Source organism: Pseudorasbora parva, chromosome 2 (assembly GCF_024679245.1).
Source record: "Pseudorasbora parva isolate DD20220531a chromosome 2, ASM2467924v1, whole genome shotgun sequence".
NCBI lineage: Eukaryota > Metazoa > Chordata > Actinopteri > Cypriniformes > Gobionidae > Pseudorasbora > Pseudorasbora parva.
Window position 1 is genome coordinate 54,642,074 of NC_090173.1, and position 22,255 is coordinate 54,664,328.

General features: G+C 38.8%; 1 protein-coding gene across 1 annotated transcript; it reads right to left on the bottom strand.

Moving 5' to 3' along the window:
- Positions 1-651: 651 nt before the first annotated feature.
- On the bottom strand, positions 652-22,255 carry cacng5b (calcium channel, voltage-dependent, gamma subunit 5b). Its single transcript, XM_067424565.1, has 7 exons — positions 22,115-22,255; positions 19,811-19,861; positions 19,207-19,453; positions 9,703-9,789; positions 4,598-4,738; positions 4,367-4,512; positions 652-2,302 (listed from the first exon to the last, which is right to left on the bottom strand). Exons 3-7 carry the CDS (start codon positions 19,400-19,402, stop codon positions 2,045-2,047), a joined length of 828 nt encoding a protein of 275 aa, XP_067280666.1. The 5' UTR covers positions 19,403-19,453; positions 19,811-19,861; positions 22,115-22,255; the 3' UTR covers positions 652-2,044.

Sequence of the window (22,255 nt, forward strand, 5' to 3'; positions counted from 1 at the left end):
CAAGGTAAATAAATTGTACTTAATTTGCCTTCTGGGAAACATGTACGTATCTTCTGTTGCTTCTGAAGGGCAGTACTAAAGAACAAAAACAAAATAAAAATTTGGATCTTCATCGTTCAAAAGTGTTCACCCCCCAGCTTTGCGTTTCCTTGTGGAGCATGTTTTTAATAATCGTGTTTGACTCCCTCAATCGTCCTCAGATCCCAGCATCATAGTCACTGCTGGAGAGGGTTTAAATATGCAGAATATGCTGGAAAAATGAGGAATGGAGCTGAAGGATTTTTGTGAACATGGGCAGTTTAACTGAACAACCATCAGAAAACACACACAGGGCCGTGATTCATTCAGAGACCGACACACGGCATTGAGAATCAATGGTTCATTCCCTTTTGAATGGGGTCTTTTGTGTATTTTAAACATCTTTCATCTAAAATGTCTTATTCAGGACAGCACTAAATAAAAACATAACATGCATTTTGTATGATCCCTTATTTTGTTAAAATTATTCCCATTTTCACAGATTCTGAGAGCGGTTCACATACTTTGAAGCAGCTCCGTATATATACTCGAGATGCAGCTCATGACGTTGGTTTTGAGGAGTCAAGATTAGCAGAAATCTGCCAACTGAAGAAGGAATAAACATGAACGAAGAAAGGTTTATGCAGGTACAGATTTTATCCGAGGTAAATGCAGTCTTCCTGGCATGACATACTAATGTAGAAAGAGCTATGAAAAACATTCACAAAATCATCATCTCACGCTTACAAAAACAAGAAAAACAACATTTATAATATATGACTACCGATCAGGCATAACATTATGACCACCTTCATAATATTGCTGCCTAAACAGCCCTGACACGTCAAGGTACGGCCATCCACGTGATGTAAAAGAAAACCTGATTCCTCAGACCAGGTCACCTTCTTCCATTGCTCCGTGGTCCAGTTCTGATGCTCATGTGCTGCTGTTGGTGCTTTTGGCGGGGTCAGGGGTCAGCATGGACACCCTGACTGGTCTGCGGCTATGCCGCCCCATACACCCCAAACTGCGATGCTCTGTGTATTCTGACACCTTTCTATCAGAACCAGCATTAACTTCTTGAGCAATCTGAGCTCCAGTAGCTCGTCTGTTTGATCGGACCACACGGGCCAGCCTTCGCTCCCCACGTGCATCAATGAGCCTCGGCCGCCCATGACCCTGTGGCCGGTTCTCCACTGTTCCTCTTGGAGCACTTTTGATAGAGACTGACCACTGCAGACCGGGAACAGCCCACAAGAGCTGCAGTTTTGGAGATGCTCTGACCCAGTCGTCTAGACATCACAATTTGGGCCTTGTCAAACTCGCTCAAATCCTTACGCTTACCCATTTTTGATAATCAGTGTTATTCACTTCACTTGTCAGTGGTCAAAATGTTAAGCCTGATTGGTGAATATTGTTTTTAAATTGAACCATATTGTTTTTATGAAACATGTATTAGTCAAATATGTTATAGAAAATAAAGAATTCCAATATTTTGGTCCATTTTATATTGATAGCAGAAAGAAAGTGAATTTGTACATTTGAAGCGCTGGACAACTATATAATATTATATATCACAAATATTTAAAAATCGACCATCATTTCAGATCTGCAATAAATAATACATATTAGTATCTGTGAGATTCATGGCACATTTGTTGTTCGTCCATATATGTTTTTGTTCTACTAATCATTGTTAGAACAACCTTTATAAGAACACAATTATGATATGAATAGATATTATATTGCATTACATAAAGTATATACACACACATTACAAATCAATGTCGACTATTCTTCAAAGCAGATTGATCTAGTTCAAGGCTAGTGATCCATAATGGCTACAATTCATATTTGTATAATCAAGCACCATAAATATATTTACATGGACGGACACCCAGTTGTACATTAAACTTCAACGATTATAACCGGAGTGTGAATCTGTACTGCCACCTGCTGGAGACATCCTCATCACACGCTTTCATAAGGCAAAGACTCGGGATATGAGCGCATTCGTTCCTGTGCTTCAGCAGGGCGAGGAGGACACCAGGTCGTATTCGGGACACTTGAGCAGGGCGGGGTAGCTGGCGTTCATCTGGAGCGAGGCGTCGCTGGAGATGTCTGACGGGCTGCGGCCCCGGGGCCAGGCCTCGGGGTGCAGGAACTGACCCGAATAATCGGAGCAGTTGCTCAGCCGGGGCCGGTAGAAGCTGGGGTGGGGCTGGTAGATCTCCTCCGCTGTGTATCGCTTCATGAACAGGTAGACGGACATCACACCTGCACTCTGAACAGACAGGGAAAAACATGGACATGAAAAAAAGTCGCAGCCTGACATTTTAAAAGGGTTAGTTCACCCAAAAATGACATTTCTGTCATTAACTCCTCCCCCTAATGTCGTTCCACACCCGTAAGACCTCCGTTCATCTTCAGACACAGTTTAAGATATTTTATATTTAGTCTGAGAGCGTCTGCAAGTGTATGCACACTATACTGTTCATGTCCAGAAAGGGAATAAAAACATCATCGCAGTAGTCCATATGAGACATCAGTGGGTTAATTAGAGTCTCTTGAAGCATCGAAAATACATTTGGGTCCAAAAATAACAAAAACTACGACTTTATTCAGCATTGACTTCCCTTCCTGGGTTGTTTTTCAATCCTCAAATAAAGATTCAAACGGTTATGAATCAGTGTATCGATCAGATTGTGTGTCAAACTGCTCATATCATGTGACATTGGCGATCCAAATCATGAATCGATTCACTGATTCATAAGAATTAAATGTATAGCAATTGTGTTGCTTTAGCTCATTTTAATGAAGCAATTTGAACAAACAGTAAAAATCTTTTTTTTCAGTGTATACTATTTTTAAAAAAGCCTGACATTTTTAAGTACAATCGACCTGGATGTTTAAGTTATTTCAACTTAGATTATGTTAAACTGACTTTAAAAAATGAGTTACATCTTGTATAACATAAAATAAAGTTGAACATTTCTTATCTTATTTTGATGAGTTAAAACAATGTAAAAACACATGTGGTCATAACTTATTAAACATATAGGAAACACCAGGACACAGCAGAATGCATTGAGAGAAGTTCTCACTGCGTTCTGCGCCTCACCGCTTCAAGTCACACACTCCCATTATCTTGCAAATAAAATGGTTGTTTTGCATTTTGAATCAGCTTTGTGGGGACAAAATGTCATCAGTTCAGTTAACCCTTATAATATATTTATAATTAACATTTACATACTGAATGTAATGTTTTCAGACACTTTTTGCATGTTATTTACAATTAAATGAACATGTATTATAGCGTAATTTATATTAAATGCAATTAGTTGAACTTAAAAGTGTTTTTGTGGGGACACAAGTACATCTTATTTGAAATTTCATCATTATAATTACTTATATAATCTTTGAAATATGGTTCTAGTGTACCATATATTTGTAATTTTAGATTAAAATAGTTAACAAATCATTACCAAACGATTACATAGTAAGTCAAAATTAGTGTACTTCTTTAAAACGTAATAAAGAACAACTATTAGGTAACATTATAAGTACAAATTAACAACAACAAAAAAGTAATAGCTAATTATTAATTTTTTGACAGAAACTCATTAAGCTTTTATCTGTAGATGTATACCACTTATCTAAAAAGATATGGTTACAACACAAACAAACTCTTGCTTTGAAAAAATGTAATCTGAATGTTCATTTTACTGAAATCCTCAGTCACCTGCATAATAATTTAATAATTAGGAACACTAGGAATAATTAGGAATAATTTAAAAGTACAGTTTTTTTAAATATACTTTTAAGATTAGTCTACAAGTGCACATTCAATACAATTAACTAAGGAACTTCTCTTCTTTTTCACAAGGGAAATAATGAGTTAGAAAGACCTCCACTTTTAAGAGTCTGTCACCAGAAAAACATGGTAAAAATGGTGGCTGATTTTAATAAATTATATTCATTCATCACTGAAAATGGAGGTTTGAGTGCACAATGCATTGTGGGATACAGGATTTGAGTAAGTGAGCTGTGTTTACTGCTCAGTCATCTGTATATGTTAAGCAGACTGTGCTGGTAATTACTGTAACAACAGAAAGAGAAGCACAGTTTAGATAAAAATGTCTACTAAATGATTAAATGTAAACGTAGTGAGCACTGAACACAGACACCACCGTTTTAAACATTTCTTTAATCCTACATTTCTTTACAGTAAGAGTGAGTTCGTATGAAATCAGCGCATAACACTGATTTAACGGCAGCGAGGAGACAGGAGAAGTGTGCGGGAGTGAATAATGGCCCTGAAAATGAGAGTTAATGGCATTGTTCTCACCTCGGTGAGCAGGAAGGAGATGGCAGCGAACGCAAACGACCAGCCGTACTTATAGCTGAAGTACGCCTCGCTACTCTTGGTCCTGTTGAACATCTCGTCATTTATGCTGGAGATGTAGAGAACCAAACCCACCACCAGAGACAGACCTGTGTGACAGACACACACACACACACACGTCAGCCTGACAGATGAGAGACACGTGCCGGAACGGCAGAGGAAGAGGAAGATTACCTGACAGGATGAAGAAGATACCGGAGACAAACGCCAGAATGGTGCGGTGGGGCCGGATGTGCCCGATATTGTTGAGCACAAAACCGATGAACATAAAGAACAAACTGACCAGAGGGAACGGCGTGGCTGAACGAATCATCTCTGAAAAGAAACAAACAGAAAAAAAGATAATTCGATAGTGAGTGGTGATGATTAAGGCCTGTACACACAAACAACAACTATAACCAAAATGTTTAACCCTCATCCTTGCCTCGGGTCATTTTGACCCGAAACTCATTCTTTACATCTTTTCACTAGTTCACACTTACATCAAATTAAATAGAGTAAAGATTATGCGTATTTGGCGTGCTGTCCGGGGGAGGGCGCCGGGCCTGGAATTTCGCCCGAACCCAGAGTACCCCCCCCCCGTGATAGAGATACTCTAGAACTGGACTGGAGTATATTATAGATTGAGTTGACATCTAATAAGAGTTTGTTAGAATCAAGTGAGGAGCTGGGGTGGTGGAGGGATGCTAAAATGAAAATGGTCAATGAAAGAAGGTAAATCAGCTGTATTTATACACCCCTCTTATCGTTGATTAGCTTGATGTGCTCCACTTGTGTTTAATTAGGTTTAATTATATGAGCGTGCTCCGCTTGTGTTTAGTCAGGTTTAATTATCTGCACGTGCTCCTCCCGAAATTTTGTTAATAAAAACTTCACTTAAATTCAGTGTTTTAATCGGAGTGGTCCAAGACCCGAGGACTTTTGTTGGACTTGAACCATAAATACACAACATTTTTTTTTTACTGGGTTCGAGGAGTTTTGTGAGAATAGAAAATGAGGAATGCTTCAGTACACACAGAAAAGGCTAAAAAAATATCCACAAACAGTATTACCAACTCTTATTATTAACCAGACTGACTTTATTCTGTTATTTGTCTACAGAAGCTCTTATTAAGAATTAACAGAGGTTTTAGATGTTGTCCAGTGTTTCCTTTATTTGGGCAGTTTGATGCTTGACTCTTGATTTGACCTTGTGCTCTTTGAAACCGTGTTTACCCAAACACATCATGCATTGCAAAGAAAGTTATTTTTTTAACATTAAACAAGTCACACGTAAGTAACATTATATTGCCAAAATCCGTAGGGTTTAATATGGAGTTGGTTTACCCCTTATAACAGCTTCAGCTCTTCTGGGAAGGCTTTCCACAAGTGTGTTTATGGGAATTTTTGGCCATTCTTCTAGAAGCTCATTTGTGAGGTCAGGCACTGATGTTGGACGAGAAGGCCTGGCTCTCAGTCTCCGCTCTAATTCATCCCAAAGGTGATCTATCGGGTTGAGCTCAGGACTCTGTGCAGGCCAGTCAAGTTCCTCCACACCAAACTCACTCATCCATGTCTTTATGGACCGACGCTTTGTGCACTGGTGCAGTCATGTTGGAGCAGGAAGTGGCCATCCTCAAACTGTTCCCACAATGTTGACAGCATGATATTGTCCAAAATGTCTTGGTATGCTGAAGCATTAAGGGTTCATTTTACTGGAACTAAGGGCCAAGCCCAAACCCTGGAAAAAAAACCCCACACTATAATCCCCCCTCCACTAAACTTTACACTCGGCACAATGCAATCAGGCAAGTGCTGTTCTCCTAGCAACCACCAAACACAGACTGGTCCATGGTATTTCCAGACAGAGAAGCGTGATTGGTCACTCCAGAGAACACGTCTCCACTGCTCTAGTCCAGCTTTACTCCACCGCAGAGTGGCGATCCACTGGAGATCGGTAACTATTGACTTTGCAGAAAGCCGGTGACTTCTAGACACTGTGACTCTCAGCATGCGCTGACCCCGCTCTATGATTTTACATGGCAATTTGTTCCCAATTGCTTTACAGGTGGTAACCTATCACGGTATCACGCTTGAGTTCACTGAGCTGCTGAGAGCGACCCATTCTTTCACAAAATGTGGCCATTAAGTAATTGAACACCTAAACTCAATGATTTGGAGGGATGTCCAAATGCTTTTGGCAATGTAGTGTAAATGTAAAAACTTTTCACAACTTTTTGAAGTATCCTGTTAAAATCATTCAGATATCGCAAGCCTCAGTAATATGCATATCGTGGTATGTACATTTGCGATATATCGTGGTGCAGCCCTAGTGCTAATGTAGTTGGCCTTTTATCATTCAATCAATCAATCAACTTTATTTATATAGCGCTTTTACAATCACGATTGTGTCAAATCAGCTTCACAGTGTCAAACAGGATAATATTGCGACAAAATTAGATTTGGCTGTACAGTCGTACTGGAGAAAACAGTGATGTTATCAGCTTATTTTAATTTATCATACAGCGACAATGTTGGCAGATCAGTATTATAGTTTATAGAATTAAATAAGACCTAATTCATACATTTTATTTGTATAATAAGTTGAATAACTTTAATCATATTTTTAGTGTCCCCAACTGAGCAAGCCAAGCCAAAGGCGACAGGCTTTTAGTCTTTGTTAAGAGTAATTCGTCTTTCTGAATTGGTCATGTAGTATGTTTTTGAGTACAGCCCCAAAGAAAATGCTGCAAAAAAGCGTTTTAATTTTATTTAACCTAACACAATAGCTTAGCAGCATGCTAACTGCCAGAGTGAAGTGTGAATGTCAGCCGAGTGGCGAGAGGAGCTGTTTCTGCTAATGAAGCCGCTGATGTGGAGAAGCCTCTCGTCTGTGACAGCCCACTGAAAGTCTTGCTGTCCATCAGCGGGGTAATCACCTCCACACCAAAATAAACTCACCGCCTCTAAAACAGCTGTCAAAAGTGACACTAATAACCACACAAACGCTCCTGCATCATGGGATTATATAAGCAGCATATGGAACGGGATTTGAATATACTCAACCGGTTTTATAAAAATATATTTACCATGGAGAAAATTATGTTTTTTGCGTGAACTTTCAGAAAGATAAATCCCCATTGAGCCAAACTGATTATAAGAATGTATGATTTACGAACATCTGTTATATGACTTCCTCTTTCTTCCTCTGTAAATATTTTTAGGTATGTTTAATATTTTTGTCTTTTTAAAAGTGATAGATTCGACAGTGGGTGTTTCTGCTCTGGGAGCAGTGAAAAAGCAATATAACAACAAAATTAACCATATAATTGCGCACAGTGGTGATGAAATGATGAAAATTACCCTACTGTACATGCAAAAGCTCTTTTGACGTGACCGACCCAAGTCTGAACATGCCTTTCCAGATCCCATTCTTCTCGCTATTCCCGTCACATATCAGCTCATTTGTATTAGATGTTGATTTTGAATAAAAATATACAACAAAATATTTTGAAAGTGGACATGAAGCTATTAGACCTGCAATTGAAACTGCACTGATCATATAGACCGACACATCAACGGTTGCTTCAATTTTAGGTTGCTAAATGTAATATTGTTGCTCATAACTGTGGCTCTTTATGATTTAGTTAAACAATAATAATTTAGTTAATTACAGTGACAATGAATGAAGAACTCACTATTTGTATAAAACCTATTAATATATAAAATAGGGAAAGGCTACAATTTGTGACCCTGGACCACAAAAACAGTCATAAGGGTCAATTTTGTGACATTGCTTGAGCTTTCCATTGATGTGTGGTTTAATAAGATAGGAGCCGAGATACAACTGTTGGAAAATCTGGAATCTGAAAAACATCTATTGAAAAAAATCTCCTTTAAAGTTGTCCAAATGAAGTCCTTAGCCAAATGAAGTCCATAATACATTTTTGATATATTTACGGTAGGACATTTACAAAAAATATTCATGGAACATGATATTAAAGGTCCACTGAAATCAAAATGGAAGTTTTTTAGCTTTTAGTACGACTGTGTTAGCCTTAAAATTATGAATAAGCTGGTATGTTCCACAACAATGACAAAATTTGCATTTAGGAGACATGAGCATTCAAAATGTACAGTCTCCCACTTCCGTTAAAACGAATCTCAGATTTTTTGGTGACATCATCGCAGACTTCACTTTCTCGTCAAATCTTCTGTCCAATCAAAATGCTGTCTAGAATCTAAAGCCCGCCCCCTACACTGCTGAAGCTGCAGCTGAAATCGGTCAGTTGTTAACACACATTTACTCATTTCTACATAGTGAAAGGCACATAGCACACTATATGGGATACATTTACATTTACATTTACGCATTTGGCAGACGCTTTTATCCAAAGCGACTTACATTGCATTCAAGGTACACATTTTTTTGTCAATTCTTGCTTTCCCTGGGAATCGAACCCATGACCTTGGCGTTGCTAGCGCCATGCTCTACTGATTGAGCTATAGGATAGGAAACGATTCAGTGTAAATATGCTTTCAGTTGAGGCGAATAAAGTCTGTTTTCACGTCAGTTTCACACACCGCAGCATCACACACACCCCAACGTCTCTGGTCTAAATTTAGACAAGAGACACGAGAGCGCAGCGCGGATCATATGCGCGAGTCGGCGCAGACAACAAACATATCGACCCATTTGAACTCTGCACAGAATGCTGCCTTTCAAAGCGAGATTATGGTGTTAAACAGTGTTAGAGGAAACTGCCTTCACCAAACAGAGAAAGGTCCGCTCTTGCGCTCTAGTCAAACTGTATATTAACGAAACGCTATTGGCTGTTTCAAAAAAGGGGAGGAGCTGCTAACAGCTGGAGCCGTTTCAGGGGAAATAACGTCAACACATTGAATAATGCGGCGCGTTCCAAAGCACTTCAGTGGGCCTTTAAAAAAATTAAAAGATTTTTGGCACAAAAGAAAAATGGATAATTCTGACCTATACAATGTATTGTTGGCTATTGCCACAAATATACCCATGAGACGCATGAATGGTTTTGATCTCCAGGGTCACATATCTAAATTAACAATGAATTAACTATAAACTAATAATTTAAAAATGATTTGTAACTTTATTACTGTATAAAGTGAACAAAATGGAACCTTATTTTAAACCAAATTTGTCGTTTAGAAACAAAATTCTTGTCAAATCTGGGACCAAAAGCATCTGAGCATGACTGCTGTAGACATTAGTGAAGCTAGTTTTTTTGCAGAAGTGCTTGAGAACACAAAGATTTGTCATGACTTACTCAGGACGCTGACAGTCGACTCACTGGTCAGCTGAACGCTCATGGGCATCACATACTCGATGGTGAAGCAGCGGCCCCTCTCCTCACCTGAGACACACAGAGGACAGACAGCGTTACTGCTCCGGGACGTTTAGCACACGGGAGGAGCTTTGGCATTTCATTTTGATAGAACATGCAGGGTTCTTCTGACAGGGGCTGTGAATCATATACAATTTACATAAAAGTATAAACATAGACCTTTTCCATTTTTTTCAAGATTTTGTTACATCTGGCTGGGAAAGAAGCGAGAAAGAGATCAGACAGGACAACAAACCAGGACTCGAAACTGTGCTTTCAGAGCACTGCACACATGGATATCTACTGAAAAATCATTTCTAGTGACAGATCATTTCTTCTGCATTACAACGTACATCTGAGCGAAACATATTCCTGAAAATGAAAATAAATAAATTGTAAGACGGGGTAAGACTTGGTCAGTTGTTGATTGGACGCAGTCTGACTGGAGGGGCAGGTTTAAGCGCACTAAAGTCCAGTTTACACCTGGTATTAAGATGTGTTTTGGTCAATCGGATCACAAGTAGACAAGAGAGACACATTACTGTTTAGACCTGGAGTATTAATCCGTCTCTTTTGTCCACTTTCAGCCACTTCTGTCCTGATTGGTCTATGGGCGGGTAATTGTATGTTTTTTTCCCCAGATATTTTGATCTAACGACAGCTGCTGTGAGTGTGTGTTAGAAATCAGGAATGGTGAGAGAAAATTGTGCTTGATACACTTTTCGTCTTCAATCCAAACTTGGGTCTCCAGCTGACGAAGTTTAAATCCCGTCTGGCTTACGTGCGTTAGGTCAGTAGGCAGAGAGAAAATGTTCTTTTGTGGCTGTTTGAACACATTCAACCACATGAGACGCCTATGAAAGCAATCAGTTCGAAAGTTTTTTCTTCTACCTCTGGAAGTGTTGGAAAGTGGACAAACTCAAAACATGTTAGACCTGTTTACACCTGTATTTAGTCATCGTTGTGATCCGATCGACTAAAATGCATTTTAATACCAGGTGTAAACAGGGCCTATGATTGCAGAAAACAACACTTTATATTCTTTTGGGGAAAGAATTAACTACCAAAAAGGTTTTCATCTCGTCTTCCTAACTGGATTGGAAGATTGGACTAAATAGACTTTAAACAGCGAAAAAAATATAACAAAAGGAGATTCTGAAGTGTGTATTCAATGGACACTACTATCCCATGAGGCCATGGGAGAGGATTTATGAACGACAGTGAAGCGACACAACTGATGCTGGTAGATCACATGATAATGATGACATGTTGGATGTAGCATGTCCGAGTTACCTGCACACATTCAGTACATTATAACATTGTACATATTAAAAATAAGTACCTTCTGCGATTTCGGATGCAGCCATTGTCTCAGTATTCTTTTCTTTTTATGTCCATAAAATAGAAATCAATGGCAACCAAAATAGTTTTGGTACCAACATTCTTCAATGCCAAACAGTTGACGGTCCCCATTGACTTCCATAACATTCAGGGGAAAAAAAAACAATACTACGGAAGTCAACGGTTTGGTTTCTGACATTTTTCTGACGTCCTTTTGTGTTCAGCAGAAGAAAGAAAAGTTTGGAACAACTTGAGTGTGAGTAAATAATGGCAGAATTTTAATTTCTGGGTGAGCTAACCAGCCTAAGAACGCAAAAATCACAACACAACAATAAAGAGGATGGCAAAAGGGATCATTTAAAGCTACACTGTGTAACTTTTTTTGTTTATTCTTCAAAAATCAAAATCAAATATATATGTGCTCATTAGTGTATATTTACTTCTTTCAAGTAAGTATTCTCGTAAATTTTTAATGTGCCACTGAAAATACATACGGGTGAGGGGTTCGAATGTCAGTCGCCATTTTGTCTCTCCATCTTGAAAGTACATTAAGAGGGACATACCCGTAAATTCAAGCTTCGCCTTTCGCGTTTTAACACTCGATGACCCCGTGTCGAATGTGAAGAGGGGGATTGCCATGCTAATCTTGGACTAAATCGGCCACCGTAGGAGTTAAAACGAAATCAGAATTGAGAGGAACAGAAACTATTATTCACTGGATGGTCATATACCTTTACACCGCTAGATGGGGGAAAATATCACACAGTGTAGCTTTAATCATTTTACAAACTGCAAAATAATGTCATCTAAAAAAGGCATTAAAGATATATAGATATTAATAAAATGCCACATAACCATAAAACATAGCTCTTAATTATCTAGTCTGTCATGCAGGGCATGTTAATGTTTTTGCTCACCAGCGTGGCTAGTGGTTTTCCAAAATAACTAGCCTCTTAGCATTTTCACTGGCCACAAGTTTGACATTGATACCATGGGGAAAACTCCCATATAAATATGTTTAATATTAACTAATAATTTGGCAGCAGGTTTATTAGGCTGCTGTCACTTTAAGACCTGACGCACTAATCCATTACACATGCATTTTCTTTCTCAACTGTTTACGTTCACTTACAACAGAACTGACAATTTATGTGAATACTCACCAAGACTGGCATTTTGACATTATTTTGTGTGTATTTGACTGTTTAAGCACAATCAGCATAGCCTGACAAGCCAGAGCCACATCAAGATGTTTGGTCTGGAAACTCACCATTGACAGCTCAATCTGAGGGGCGGATAAACGGTTGTCTTTCAAACTCCCTCTGCACGCGATAGGATAGCGCTACACCAACCGGAGCAACGACGGTGAAGGGGAGCTCGCTGACTGATTAAACATTCGCCGTATCCGGTCGGGTAAACTCCGAACACATCTTCCCTTTTTAAGAATGACTTCAGTGCCGTTCTTTGTTCTTTTCTCAGAGAAAAGCTTAACTCCAAGTCTTCCGGAGGCGCGGGCAGAGCTGATTCGAAAGGCCGCCGCCGTTCGCCAGTTTCTGTGTTTACTAGAAGACTGTGTTACTAGAAGCACGCAAACGCAACTCGGCCGTCGTCATTATGGCCCCGCCCGCCGACTCTATAGCCTACACGATGTGATTGGGCCGTCCAGATTCTGAGGAATACAGCTCAGATAGGAATTGAGAGTTGCTAGACCACACTTGCGGGCAAATTAAATTTGCTGCCGCTAGGGTGCGTCTAGATTTCTAGGCTATGTCGAAGAGATATTATTGTGTTATTACTGGTATTGTATGTCTATTCTGTGGAAAAATTTTATTGGTAGTGCTTCAGATAATACGAATATGAGAAAGATCGAAGTGGAGACGGGTTTATTTAGGATGAAGTTTTGAGCAAACATTGAATAGGAATATTCGAAAGATCGGAGTCGTCACGCACCATACATCGTCATGTATGTAAGACTACAGCAAATCGGCTATTTCCTAGACAGTTACAGTCGAAAGTCACAAAGAATCAGACAAAGCTGCTCATACGCAATAGACAACCAAAACGGCATTGCAATTCCATCAGCAGCTGTTGCTTAAAGTCCTTAACATCTTCTTTTATTTTCTATAAAAGAAGGGCATTTATTGGGCATAATGTGCTTTCTCTTTCCTTCAGGAGAATGTAGTGTTGATGTGGTGAGACCTACAGGATCATAATATCACCGTCTCAACACTGTAACACCCAAAGCAATACATACCCTCTCACTTTAAAGCGCAGAAATAATGTGAGACTTCTGAAAGTTTGGGGTGTTGAAATTACATGGCTGATCGTGATCCTGTAGAGCTCAAACGACTGCTCACATCTGTTCACAGTCACGCTCAATTACGCCGGCTATAAACAGCGTGGGTTTGGATCCGACTCAGTCCAAACGCTCGCCCACATCTTCACACACACAGTGCATTCCTTCACTGAGACTAATGTGTGTGTTTTGTGCCACAGCAGGCCGTTGTTGGCCAATACAGAGGAGTGTGAGCTCTGAACGATAAACATTCAAGCTCACGTGGATAAACTTCATCAATACAGCAGGACATCCTATCATTAAACACATTCAGAAATTGCTCAAAACTGCCATAGCGATGCCAAAGGTGGACACACGGATAGAGCTGCAACCCCTATAATCAGACCAGAATGCCTGGCCAGTTAAAAATAAAATGGCATACACCCAATAAACCCCTTTGAATGTGTGAAGTCCACTGGAATGAACTCAAATGATCGGCTATTTACAGAAGACACTGACTCTAACAGGGAGAAAACTAGGGACGTCTAAAAACATATTTTGCAAAAATCTCAGGAGGATAAAGTTAAGGGCTGCAGGAATGAGTTGCAAAAAAGAAATATGGGTTGCTAAAAATGGGGTGCAGATTTAGCCTAATCTCTGTACAGGTTAGCATGTTTAAGAACAACTGTTCATTTGTATCTGTCACACACAGGGTCGAACCCCCTTTCGAACCGCTTCAACTCCGGTGAAAAATGAACCTAGGGGTAATTAACACAGAGTAGATCGTTCTCTGGGTTGTGTTAATGAAAATCGAATGTAACAAGTTTTCTCTCTAAAAAATGATTCGCTTATAACACTAGTGTAGGTGGTATAGGACAAGTAAAATTAAACCGCTAGTTAATACCACTAACAAGGCTCAAAATAGCCTCACACTAACACGGCAGCATAATGAGGGTCCCTACATGCAAAACGAAGCATTGAGAACTTTGTAAATGGACAAACAGTTTAATAAGAAGATACTTTATAAACACAGTACATGCGTTTACAGACGGCAGCCATCTTGGAAAACAGTCTGGACGAGTTGAGCCACGAACGCTGTGCTATGTGAGCTGGTCGATAGGAATTAAGTTTGTGAAATCGAATTACATGGATATTTTTATTTTATTTATTTATTATTATTTTATTTTCTTTGCTGCGTTCAGTGCTTTCTTCCGGAAACAACGACCATACAGTCTTGTTCAAAATAATAGCAGTACAATGTGACTAACCAGAATAATCAAGGTTTTTAGTATATTTTTTATTGCTACGTGGCAAACAAGTTACCAGTAGGTTCAGTAGATTGTCAGAAAACAAACAAGACCCAGCATTCATGATATGCACGCTCTTAAGGCTGTGCAATTGGGCAATTAGTTGAATTAGTTGAAAGGGGTGTGTTCAAAAAAATAGCAGTGTGGCTCATTCAATCACTGAGGTCATCAATTTTGTGAAGAAACAGGTGTGAATCAGGTGGCCCCTATTTAAGGATGAAGCCAACACTTGTTGAACATGCATTTGAAAGCTGAGGAAAATGGGTCGTTCAAGACATTGTTCAGAAGAACAGCGTACTTTGATTAAAAAGTTGATTAGAGAGGGGAAAACCTATAAAGAGGTGCAAAAAATGATAGGCTGTTCAGCTAAAATGATCTCCAATGCCTTAAAATGGAGAGCAAAACCAGAGAGACGTGGAAGAAAACGGAAGACAACCATCAAAATGGATAGAAGAATAACCAGAATGGCAAAGGCTCAGCCAATGATCACCTCCAGGATGATCAAAGACAGTCTGGAGTTACCTGTAAGTACTGTGACAGTTAGAAGACGTCTGTGTGAAGCTAATCTATTTTCAAGAATCCCCCGCAAAGTCCCTCTGTTAAAAAAAAGGCATGTGCAGAAGAGGTTACAATTTGCCAAAGAACACATCAACTGGCCTAAAGAGAAATGGAGGAACATTTTGTGGACTGATGAGAGTAAAATTGTTCTTTTTGGGTCCAAGGGCCACAGGCAGTTTGTGAGACGACCCCCAAACTCTGAATTCAAGCCACAGTACACAGTGAAGACAGTGAAGCATGGAGGTGCAAGCATCATGATATGGGCATGTTTCTCCTACTATGGTGTTGGGCCTATTTATCGCATACCAGGGATCATGGATCAGTTTGCATATGTTAAAATACTTGAAGAGGTCATGTTGCCCTATGCTGAAGAGGACATGCCCTTGAAACGGTTGTTTCAACAAGACAATGACCCAAAACACACTAGTAAACGGGCAAAGTCTTGGTTCCAAACCAACAAAATTAATGTTATGGAGTGGCCAGCCCAATCTCCAGACCTTAATCCAATTGAGAACTTGTGGGGTGATATCAAAAATGCTGTTTCTGAAGCAAAACCAAGAAATGTGAATGAATTGTGGAATGTTGTTAAAGAATCATGGAGTGGAATAACAGCTGAGAGGTGCCACAAGTTGGTTGACTCCATGCCACACAGATGTCAAGCAGTTTTAAAAAACTGTGGTCATACAACTAAATATTAGTTTAGTGATTCACAGGATTGCTAAATCCCAGAGAAAAAAAATGTTTGTACAAAATAGTTTTGAGTTTGTACAGTCAAAGGTAGACACTGCTATTTTTTTGAACACACCCCTTTCAACTAATTGCCCAATTGCACAGCCTTAAGAGCGTGCATATCATGAATGCTGGGTCTTGTTTGTTTTCTGAGAATCTACTGAACCTACTGGTAACTTGTTTGCCACGTAGCAATAAAAAATATACTAAAAACCTTGATTATTCTGGTTAGTCACATTGTACTGCTATTATTTTGAACAAGACTGTATGAGATTCCAAGTCCAAGAAATTTTCCAAGATGCCTGCTGTCTGTAAACGTGTAATGTACTGTCTTTATAAAGTATCTTCTTATTAAACTGTTTGTCCACTTACAAAGTTCTCAATCCTCCAGTTTGCATGTAGGGACCCTCATTATGCTGCCGTGTTAGTGTGAGGCTATTTTGAGCCTTGTTAGTGGTATTAACTAGCGGTTTAATTTCACTTGTCCTATACCACCTACACTAGTGTTATAAGCGAATCATTTTTTAGAGATAAAACTCTTTACATTCGATTTTCATTAACACGCATCCCAGAGAACGATCTACTCGCTAACCATCTGTTAATTACCCCTAGGGTCATTTCTCACCGGAGTTGTCCTTTAATTCTTCATGGTACAGATTAAACAATGTGCTCAAAACATTCCTCAGAGATTCTGGTCCATATTCACAGCACCACACGGTTGCTAGATTTATCGGCTGCACATCCATGATGCGAATGTCCCGTTGACATCCCAAAAGCTGCTGAGATCTGGTGACTGTGGAGGCTACACATTTTCTATGACTCATTCAGTTTGAGGTCTGTTTCAGTCATTACTTTTGTAACTTTTAGGTAATATTTGAGTTCAATAAACTCATTTATATTTAGTACATAACTGTTAGGTTTTACAGTGCAGTATGGCTGTTTTTTTTTTTTTTTGGGTGGTTGTGTGCTCCGTTTTCTTGTTGAGTATGAGTTTAGCGGTTCAATGGGGAATGGATGGCCAACAAGGCCCTCCCGAGCTTGTCTGGGCCCCTAGTTAATAGCATTAATCCATCCCTGACTGTGGTGTAAATAGCTCACTTTCTTTTATCAACACTGGGAGTTTCTCACTTATTCACACAGAGATCTCAATTCTCACCAACAGGAAGGAAACATCCACATGCAGCAAATGGTGTCGTGACAAGCTTTGTGAAGCTAAACACCAGGGAACATCCACCAAAAAATCTCCAGTCAACAGTAACACAGACTCTCAAGAATACATTCATAAATAGATATAAAAATAAATAAGAACACCCGAGCATCACACCTGAACACACTGCAATGTCAAACACCACAAACACCAAAAGGTGGTTTATTTTTTATTATAAAGAGAAATGTATTGATATGTTTAATTTTTATTTCTTTTTATCCAATTCCAAGGCTTAAAAAATACAATTTAAAAATAATAATAATTTGTGCCTTATAATAGCTTGAATGTAACTCTAAACCCTGGCATCATTTAGTACACGGATTCATGAATATGCAAATGAGCCACTCCACTCACTCGCACCAGCTCAGAGATCCACTCACTCAACTTTTACTCAAGTTACAGAGGTAAACGCTGCACAAAGGCATCGCTCTTTATAACGTCATACACATAACAGTCATTAATATGATTCGCTTTTTACTTGACTACATTAACAAACAACTAATAAAGTGTTGCTAACGTTACACAAATCATGTTCCTGTTCATCTCAGTCTGCCTACAGTATCGGTCGGCATCCTTAAAAATGTCAGTGGAGAAAGACATATTTCTTCATAACATTATAATATACAACATAATTCACCCGCTTCATTGCTAAATGTACCCGATTTTTCATATCAGCACAAAAATGTGCCTGGATAACCTGGCTTCTCTTGAGACTCGCTGCTTCAGAGAATAGTTAATCAATCAATCAATCAACTTTATTTATATAGCGCTTTTACAATCACGATTGTGTCAAAGCAGCTTCACAGTGTCAAACAGGGTAATATTGCGACAAAATTAGATTTGGCTGTACAGTCGTACTGGAGAAAACAGTAATGTTATTAGCTTAGTTTAATTTATCATATAGCAACAATGTTGGCAGATCAGTATTTAAGTTTATAGAATTAAATAAGACCTAATTCATACATTTTATTTGTATAATAAGTTGAATAACTTTAATCATATTTTTAGTGTCCCCAACTGAGCAAGCCAAGCCAAAGGCGACAGTGGCAAGGAACCAAAACTCCATCAGGGCGTGATGGAGAAAAATAAACCTTGGGAGAAACCAGACTCAGTCGGGGTGCCAGTTCTCCTCTGGCCTATTGACATGCTTAAGCCCCACTTACCCATTGACGTGATTGGTTACAAGGTAGTTTGTGATGTCAGAAATACAGAAGCTTGTGTTAAGCTAGAGTGTTAAGATAAAAATACTTAGTACTGCTTACTTATGAATTTGCACATGATGTGTCTGAAAGCATATTAAAAAAAACACCTATATAAACCTATAAACACCTACATACACATATAAACAACATTTAAAACCCATTATTTTCACCACAGAGGGTCTTTTAAGAGATTAAGTCTCATGTTTTAAAGGAAGTGTATGTAAGATTGTGGCCAACTGGTACTGCAATCACTTTCAAATGACTGTAGAGCGGTGTATCCCCCTCCCCATGACTCGAGGTTGCCAGATTGGCTGCAGGATCAGCAGGAGCGTTTGTAGATCTGCAGCTGTGGTAACTAGAGCAGATCTGGCAACCCGGATGCCGAAACACTACTGACTTTGTGATTGGTCGATAGGTGGAGGGTGGAGCTTCAGGCCAAAACACAACATGACAACATCAGTTGAGCTGCAACAACAACTTTTAAATGACAATATCCTGGCCGGACTACTGTTGTCAGGGATATAAGTATTTGAAATTAACATGATTTCTTAGTGTCTAGTGACATATCAGAGCCATTTTATGATTCATTGAATTAAATTTCTTATATACAGTTCCTTTAATATTTTGACTATGGAAAGTGCTGGATATTTTTGCTCATCTTCTTCAGTACATTGAATATACTTTGTGGAAGTAAGTGAGAAGTGGATCAAGCTGTAATATTGTTCATAATGCAGAAGTCTAGGTAAATAGCAGCATCACTTATTTAGATTCTGCTAAATGAATTATTGTACATGTAAGGGGACAGAGAGTCCTCCAAAAGTAACTCACCTGCCAGGAAACAGACTCTCCAGAGGCCGGAGTGGATTGACATGCGCACGTCAGCGCTCTGGTTCAGAGGCAGGATGACGCCCTCCTCCAGGTAGAGCCAGTAGTCTGTGCTGACGGCGATCCCCAACAGCCCCAGACTGCATACCGCAAACACACTGCTGAGCAGAGTCAGAGCCTTCCTCCCACACACGCTCATGCCACGCAGCCTTCAGCCGCCAGGGGCCGCTCGCGCTACAGCACACTCGATCTGAGGGAAACACACACACCGAGCTGCTTACTGACTGTGAAATCAGGAGGGCGTCAACATCCATCTCTAGGAAATCTGACATAATGAATAATGAAGCGCCTCATGTTTTCGGAAGCACACAGATGCTCAATACAAGAAACACATTCATTAAAATACCACACAAGGAGACTGTTCAATGGAGACTGAAAGTCACAGTCGTGTCATTTCAGACGGCTGCAGCTGTCACTGTCTAACAGTCGATGCACAATGCAAAATAAAACTCAAGGGTTCAGGAGTTTTGATATCCAAATATTCCGGCTTGCTGATATTTACATCAATCATGGCAATTACACAAAGCTCTTATGTAAAATGCAGTACCTGTCACTCGATCAGAACGCCAGGGCGTCCATCGCTGCTGAGATGATGGACCTGCTTAAAGACGGACACATTCATGAGCAGCAGCTCCTCTCTCATTTTTTCAAAACACACGTTATTTAATGACACATGTACTGTAGAGAGATTGTGTGCATTTTAAACAAGTTTAGCCACAAACAGCTCTACAACCATGCAGATGCTGATGAAGCATGCCACCATTGTTGAGATTCATATGCTGATTCTGTGTGTGTGCATGTGTGTTTTTGTCCCATAATATATTTAAAAAAATCTAAATTCAGAATGTCTGATCTGTGGCAAGAAAGAATTATTTGTCAATACAGTCTATTAGGTCAGGGATAAATTGTCCTTTATGATTGTAAAGAAAACACTGATCACCATAATGGTGAGTAAACATCGGCCTCAATAATTAATTCTCAATAAGAGCTTATGTAGACGTCTGACAGAAATAAAGTCAGTCTGGTTAGTAATGTGTGAAGCTGGTAATGCTGTTTGTGGAGTTGTTTAATCGTCTGCTTTTATCTTGTTGATTTCATTTAAAGCTGTGGCTGAAGTCAGTTGTAGTTCTTGTGTTTCTCTGTCCTTCAGTGATTCTGCTTGTTAACAACAGGTGTTCATCACTAATGCTCAATCGTCTCATCTTCACTTAATTTCTTGATTGCAATGTCTATCTTCTTTTAGTGAACTCAACTGAATAAGTTCAGAGAACTCATAACTATTGGTTTCTAAAGGACTTTGTGTGCTACAATTGAGCTAGCAATAACTGTAAGCACTCATTTAAAGTTTATAATATCAGTGGTTTTACTCAATATAGTGACGTTTCAGCTATTAAAAGTATTCCAAAGCAGTGTAACGTTTAATTGTATATTAAGAAATATCCTTGTTTTAGTTGACTAGATTAAAATGAGGTCAGAGTACTTATAACTATTGTTTTTAAACTTAATTGAGTTAGCTGAACTTGTTGGGTTTTACAGTGTCATATTGAAACATCAAAGCTGCTACTGAGCTAAACTGTATCAACATCGAACTTAATGAATCTTCTGTAGAGCTGCTTTACAGTGGAAATTGAATTTGTTTATTAATTGAAGAATTTGCCAACATTAATAATGTTGTTTTACTTTCTTGAAACCATCTGTATTGTACACTGGTAAAAATGGTGTTGGATTTACTTAAAATATATATGTACCATTTTTGCATCATACTTTTTAAGTTAACCCAACTTGGAATAATTTTACTTAAAATTAACAAGAAAACCTTTTTGTATGGGTACTTAAATATTTAAGTTCACTCAACATTCTTTACTTAAACATATATGTAACATGCAAATATTGCATCATGTTACATATATTTTTAAGTAAAAAATGTTGAGTGAACTCAAATATTTAAGTACACATAACAAAGGTTTTCTTGTTAAATTTAAGTAAAATTATTCTAAGTTGGGTTTACTTAAAAAGTGTGATGCAAAAATTGTGCATATATATTTTAAGTAAATCCAACACATACACATACACATTTTTACCAGTGTATAAAGCACTATAAAAATAGATGTTACTTAACACGAGTCGACTTTTAAAGAACATAGAACCGTCTCAAAACCTAAAATCTTTGTGCATCATATTTTAATGAGTGCTACAGATTTTTATGGTGAACAACCAATTTTTAATTATTGTTAGGCTTATTGTTTTCCACCAACATTCCACAACATCATTAGTGTATGCGTCAGTAAACTTCACAATCTTTCTCTATTTGTTTGATTACTTTTATGACATTGGTGGATAATACCAAAGCGACCATAATTTTATTGCAATAACTGCATAATATGAATCTATAGTCATCATTGTGCATTTCTGAGCACGCAGCAGCAGAATCACACTGATGCTCTGATATGCAGTCTAGTTAGTCAACTCACTAGGTTTTGAGACCGTTTACATACCTTTTAATCTATTTATGTTCACGCTTTGACTGGTGTAATCACTGTAAACATCTGTTCCCTCAGCACATGTTGCAGCAAAATGACTGAATATTGATTAAGTGCTGCACAGCTGCATGTAATTATTATAATCATATGCATCCAATTAAGCAATCGTAAACACTTTTAACATGTACTCAGTATCAACATATAGTAATATTAAAACTCAAAGTTTAATTATATACAAAGAATACATATCACATATGCCCCACTTCTTCAGCATATGAAATCATCAGTACATTTAAGGCGCATGCATCTGTATGTAAATGACGACAGCAGCTGCACATTCCTTCATCCGCATTGAAATGAAGATAAATTACCTGAAGGATGTTACTGATGATGAGAGTAAATATGAGAGTAATCCAGCTGTAGAGTGAAGCAGCTCCGCGCAGAGACTGAAGACGAGCGAGCGCGCGCTGGTTCTGTGTGAGTGAGAGCGCGCCGCCGCCTGGATGTCAACT

Bases quoted from the DNA above. Each gene is read 5' to 3' on its own strand.
- cacng5b (XM_067424565.1), bottom strand. From the start codon at position 19,402: ATGAGCGTGTGTGGGAGGAAGGCTCTGACTCTGCTCAGCAGTGTGTTT. The intron at 4,739-9,702 runs GTAAGTCATGAC...GTTTCTTTTCAG, and splicing joins GTCGACTGTCAGCGTCCTGA to AGATGATTCGTTCAGCCACG. The intron at 4,513-4,597 runs GTAATCTTCCTC...TCTGTCACACAG, and splicing joins TATCTTCTTCATCCTGTCAG to GTCTGTCTCTGGTGGTGGGT.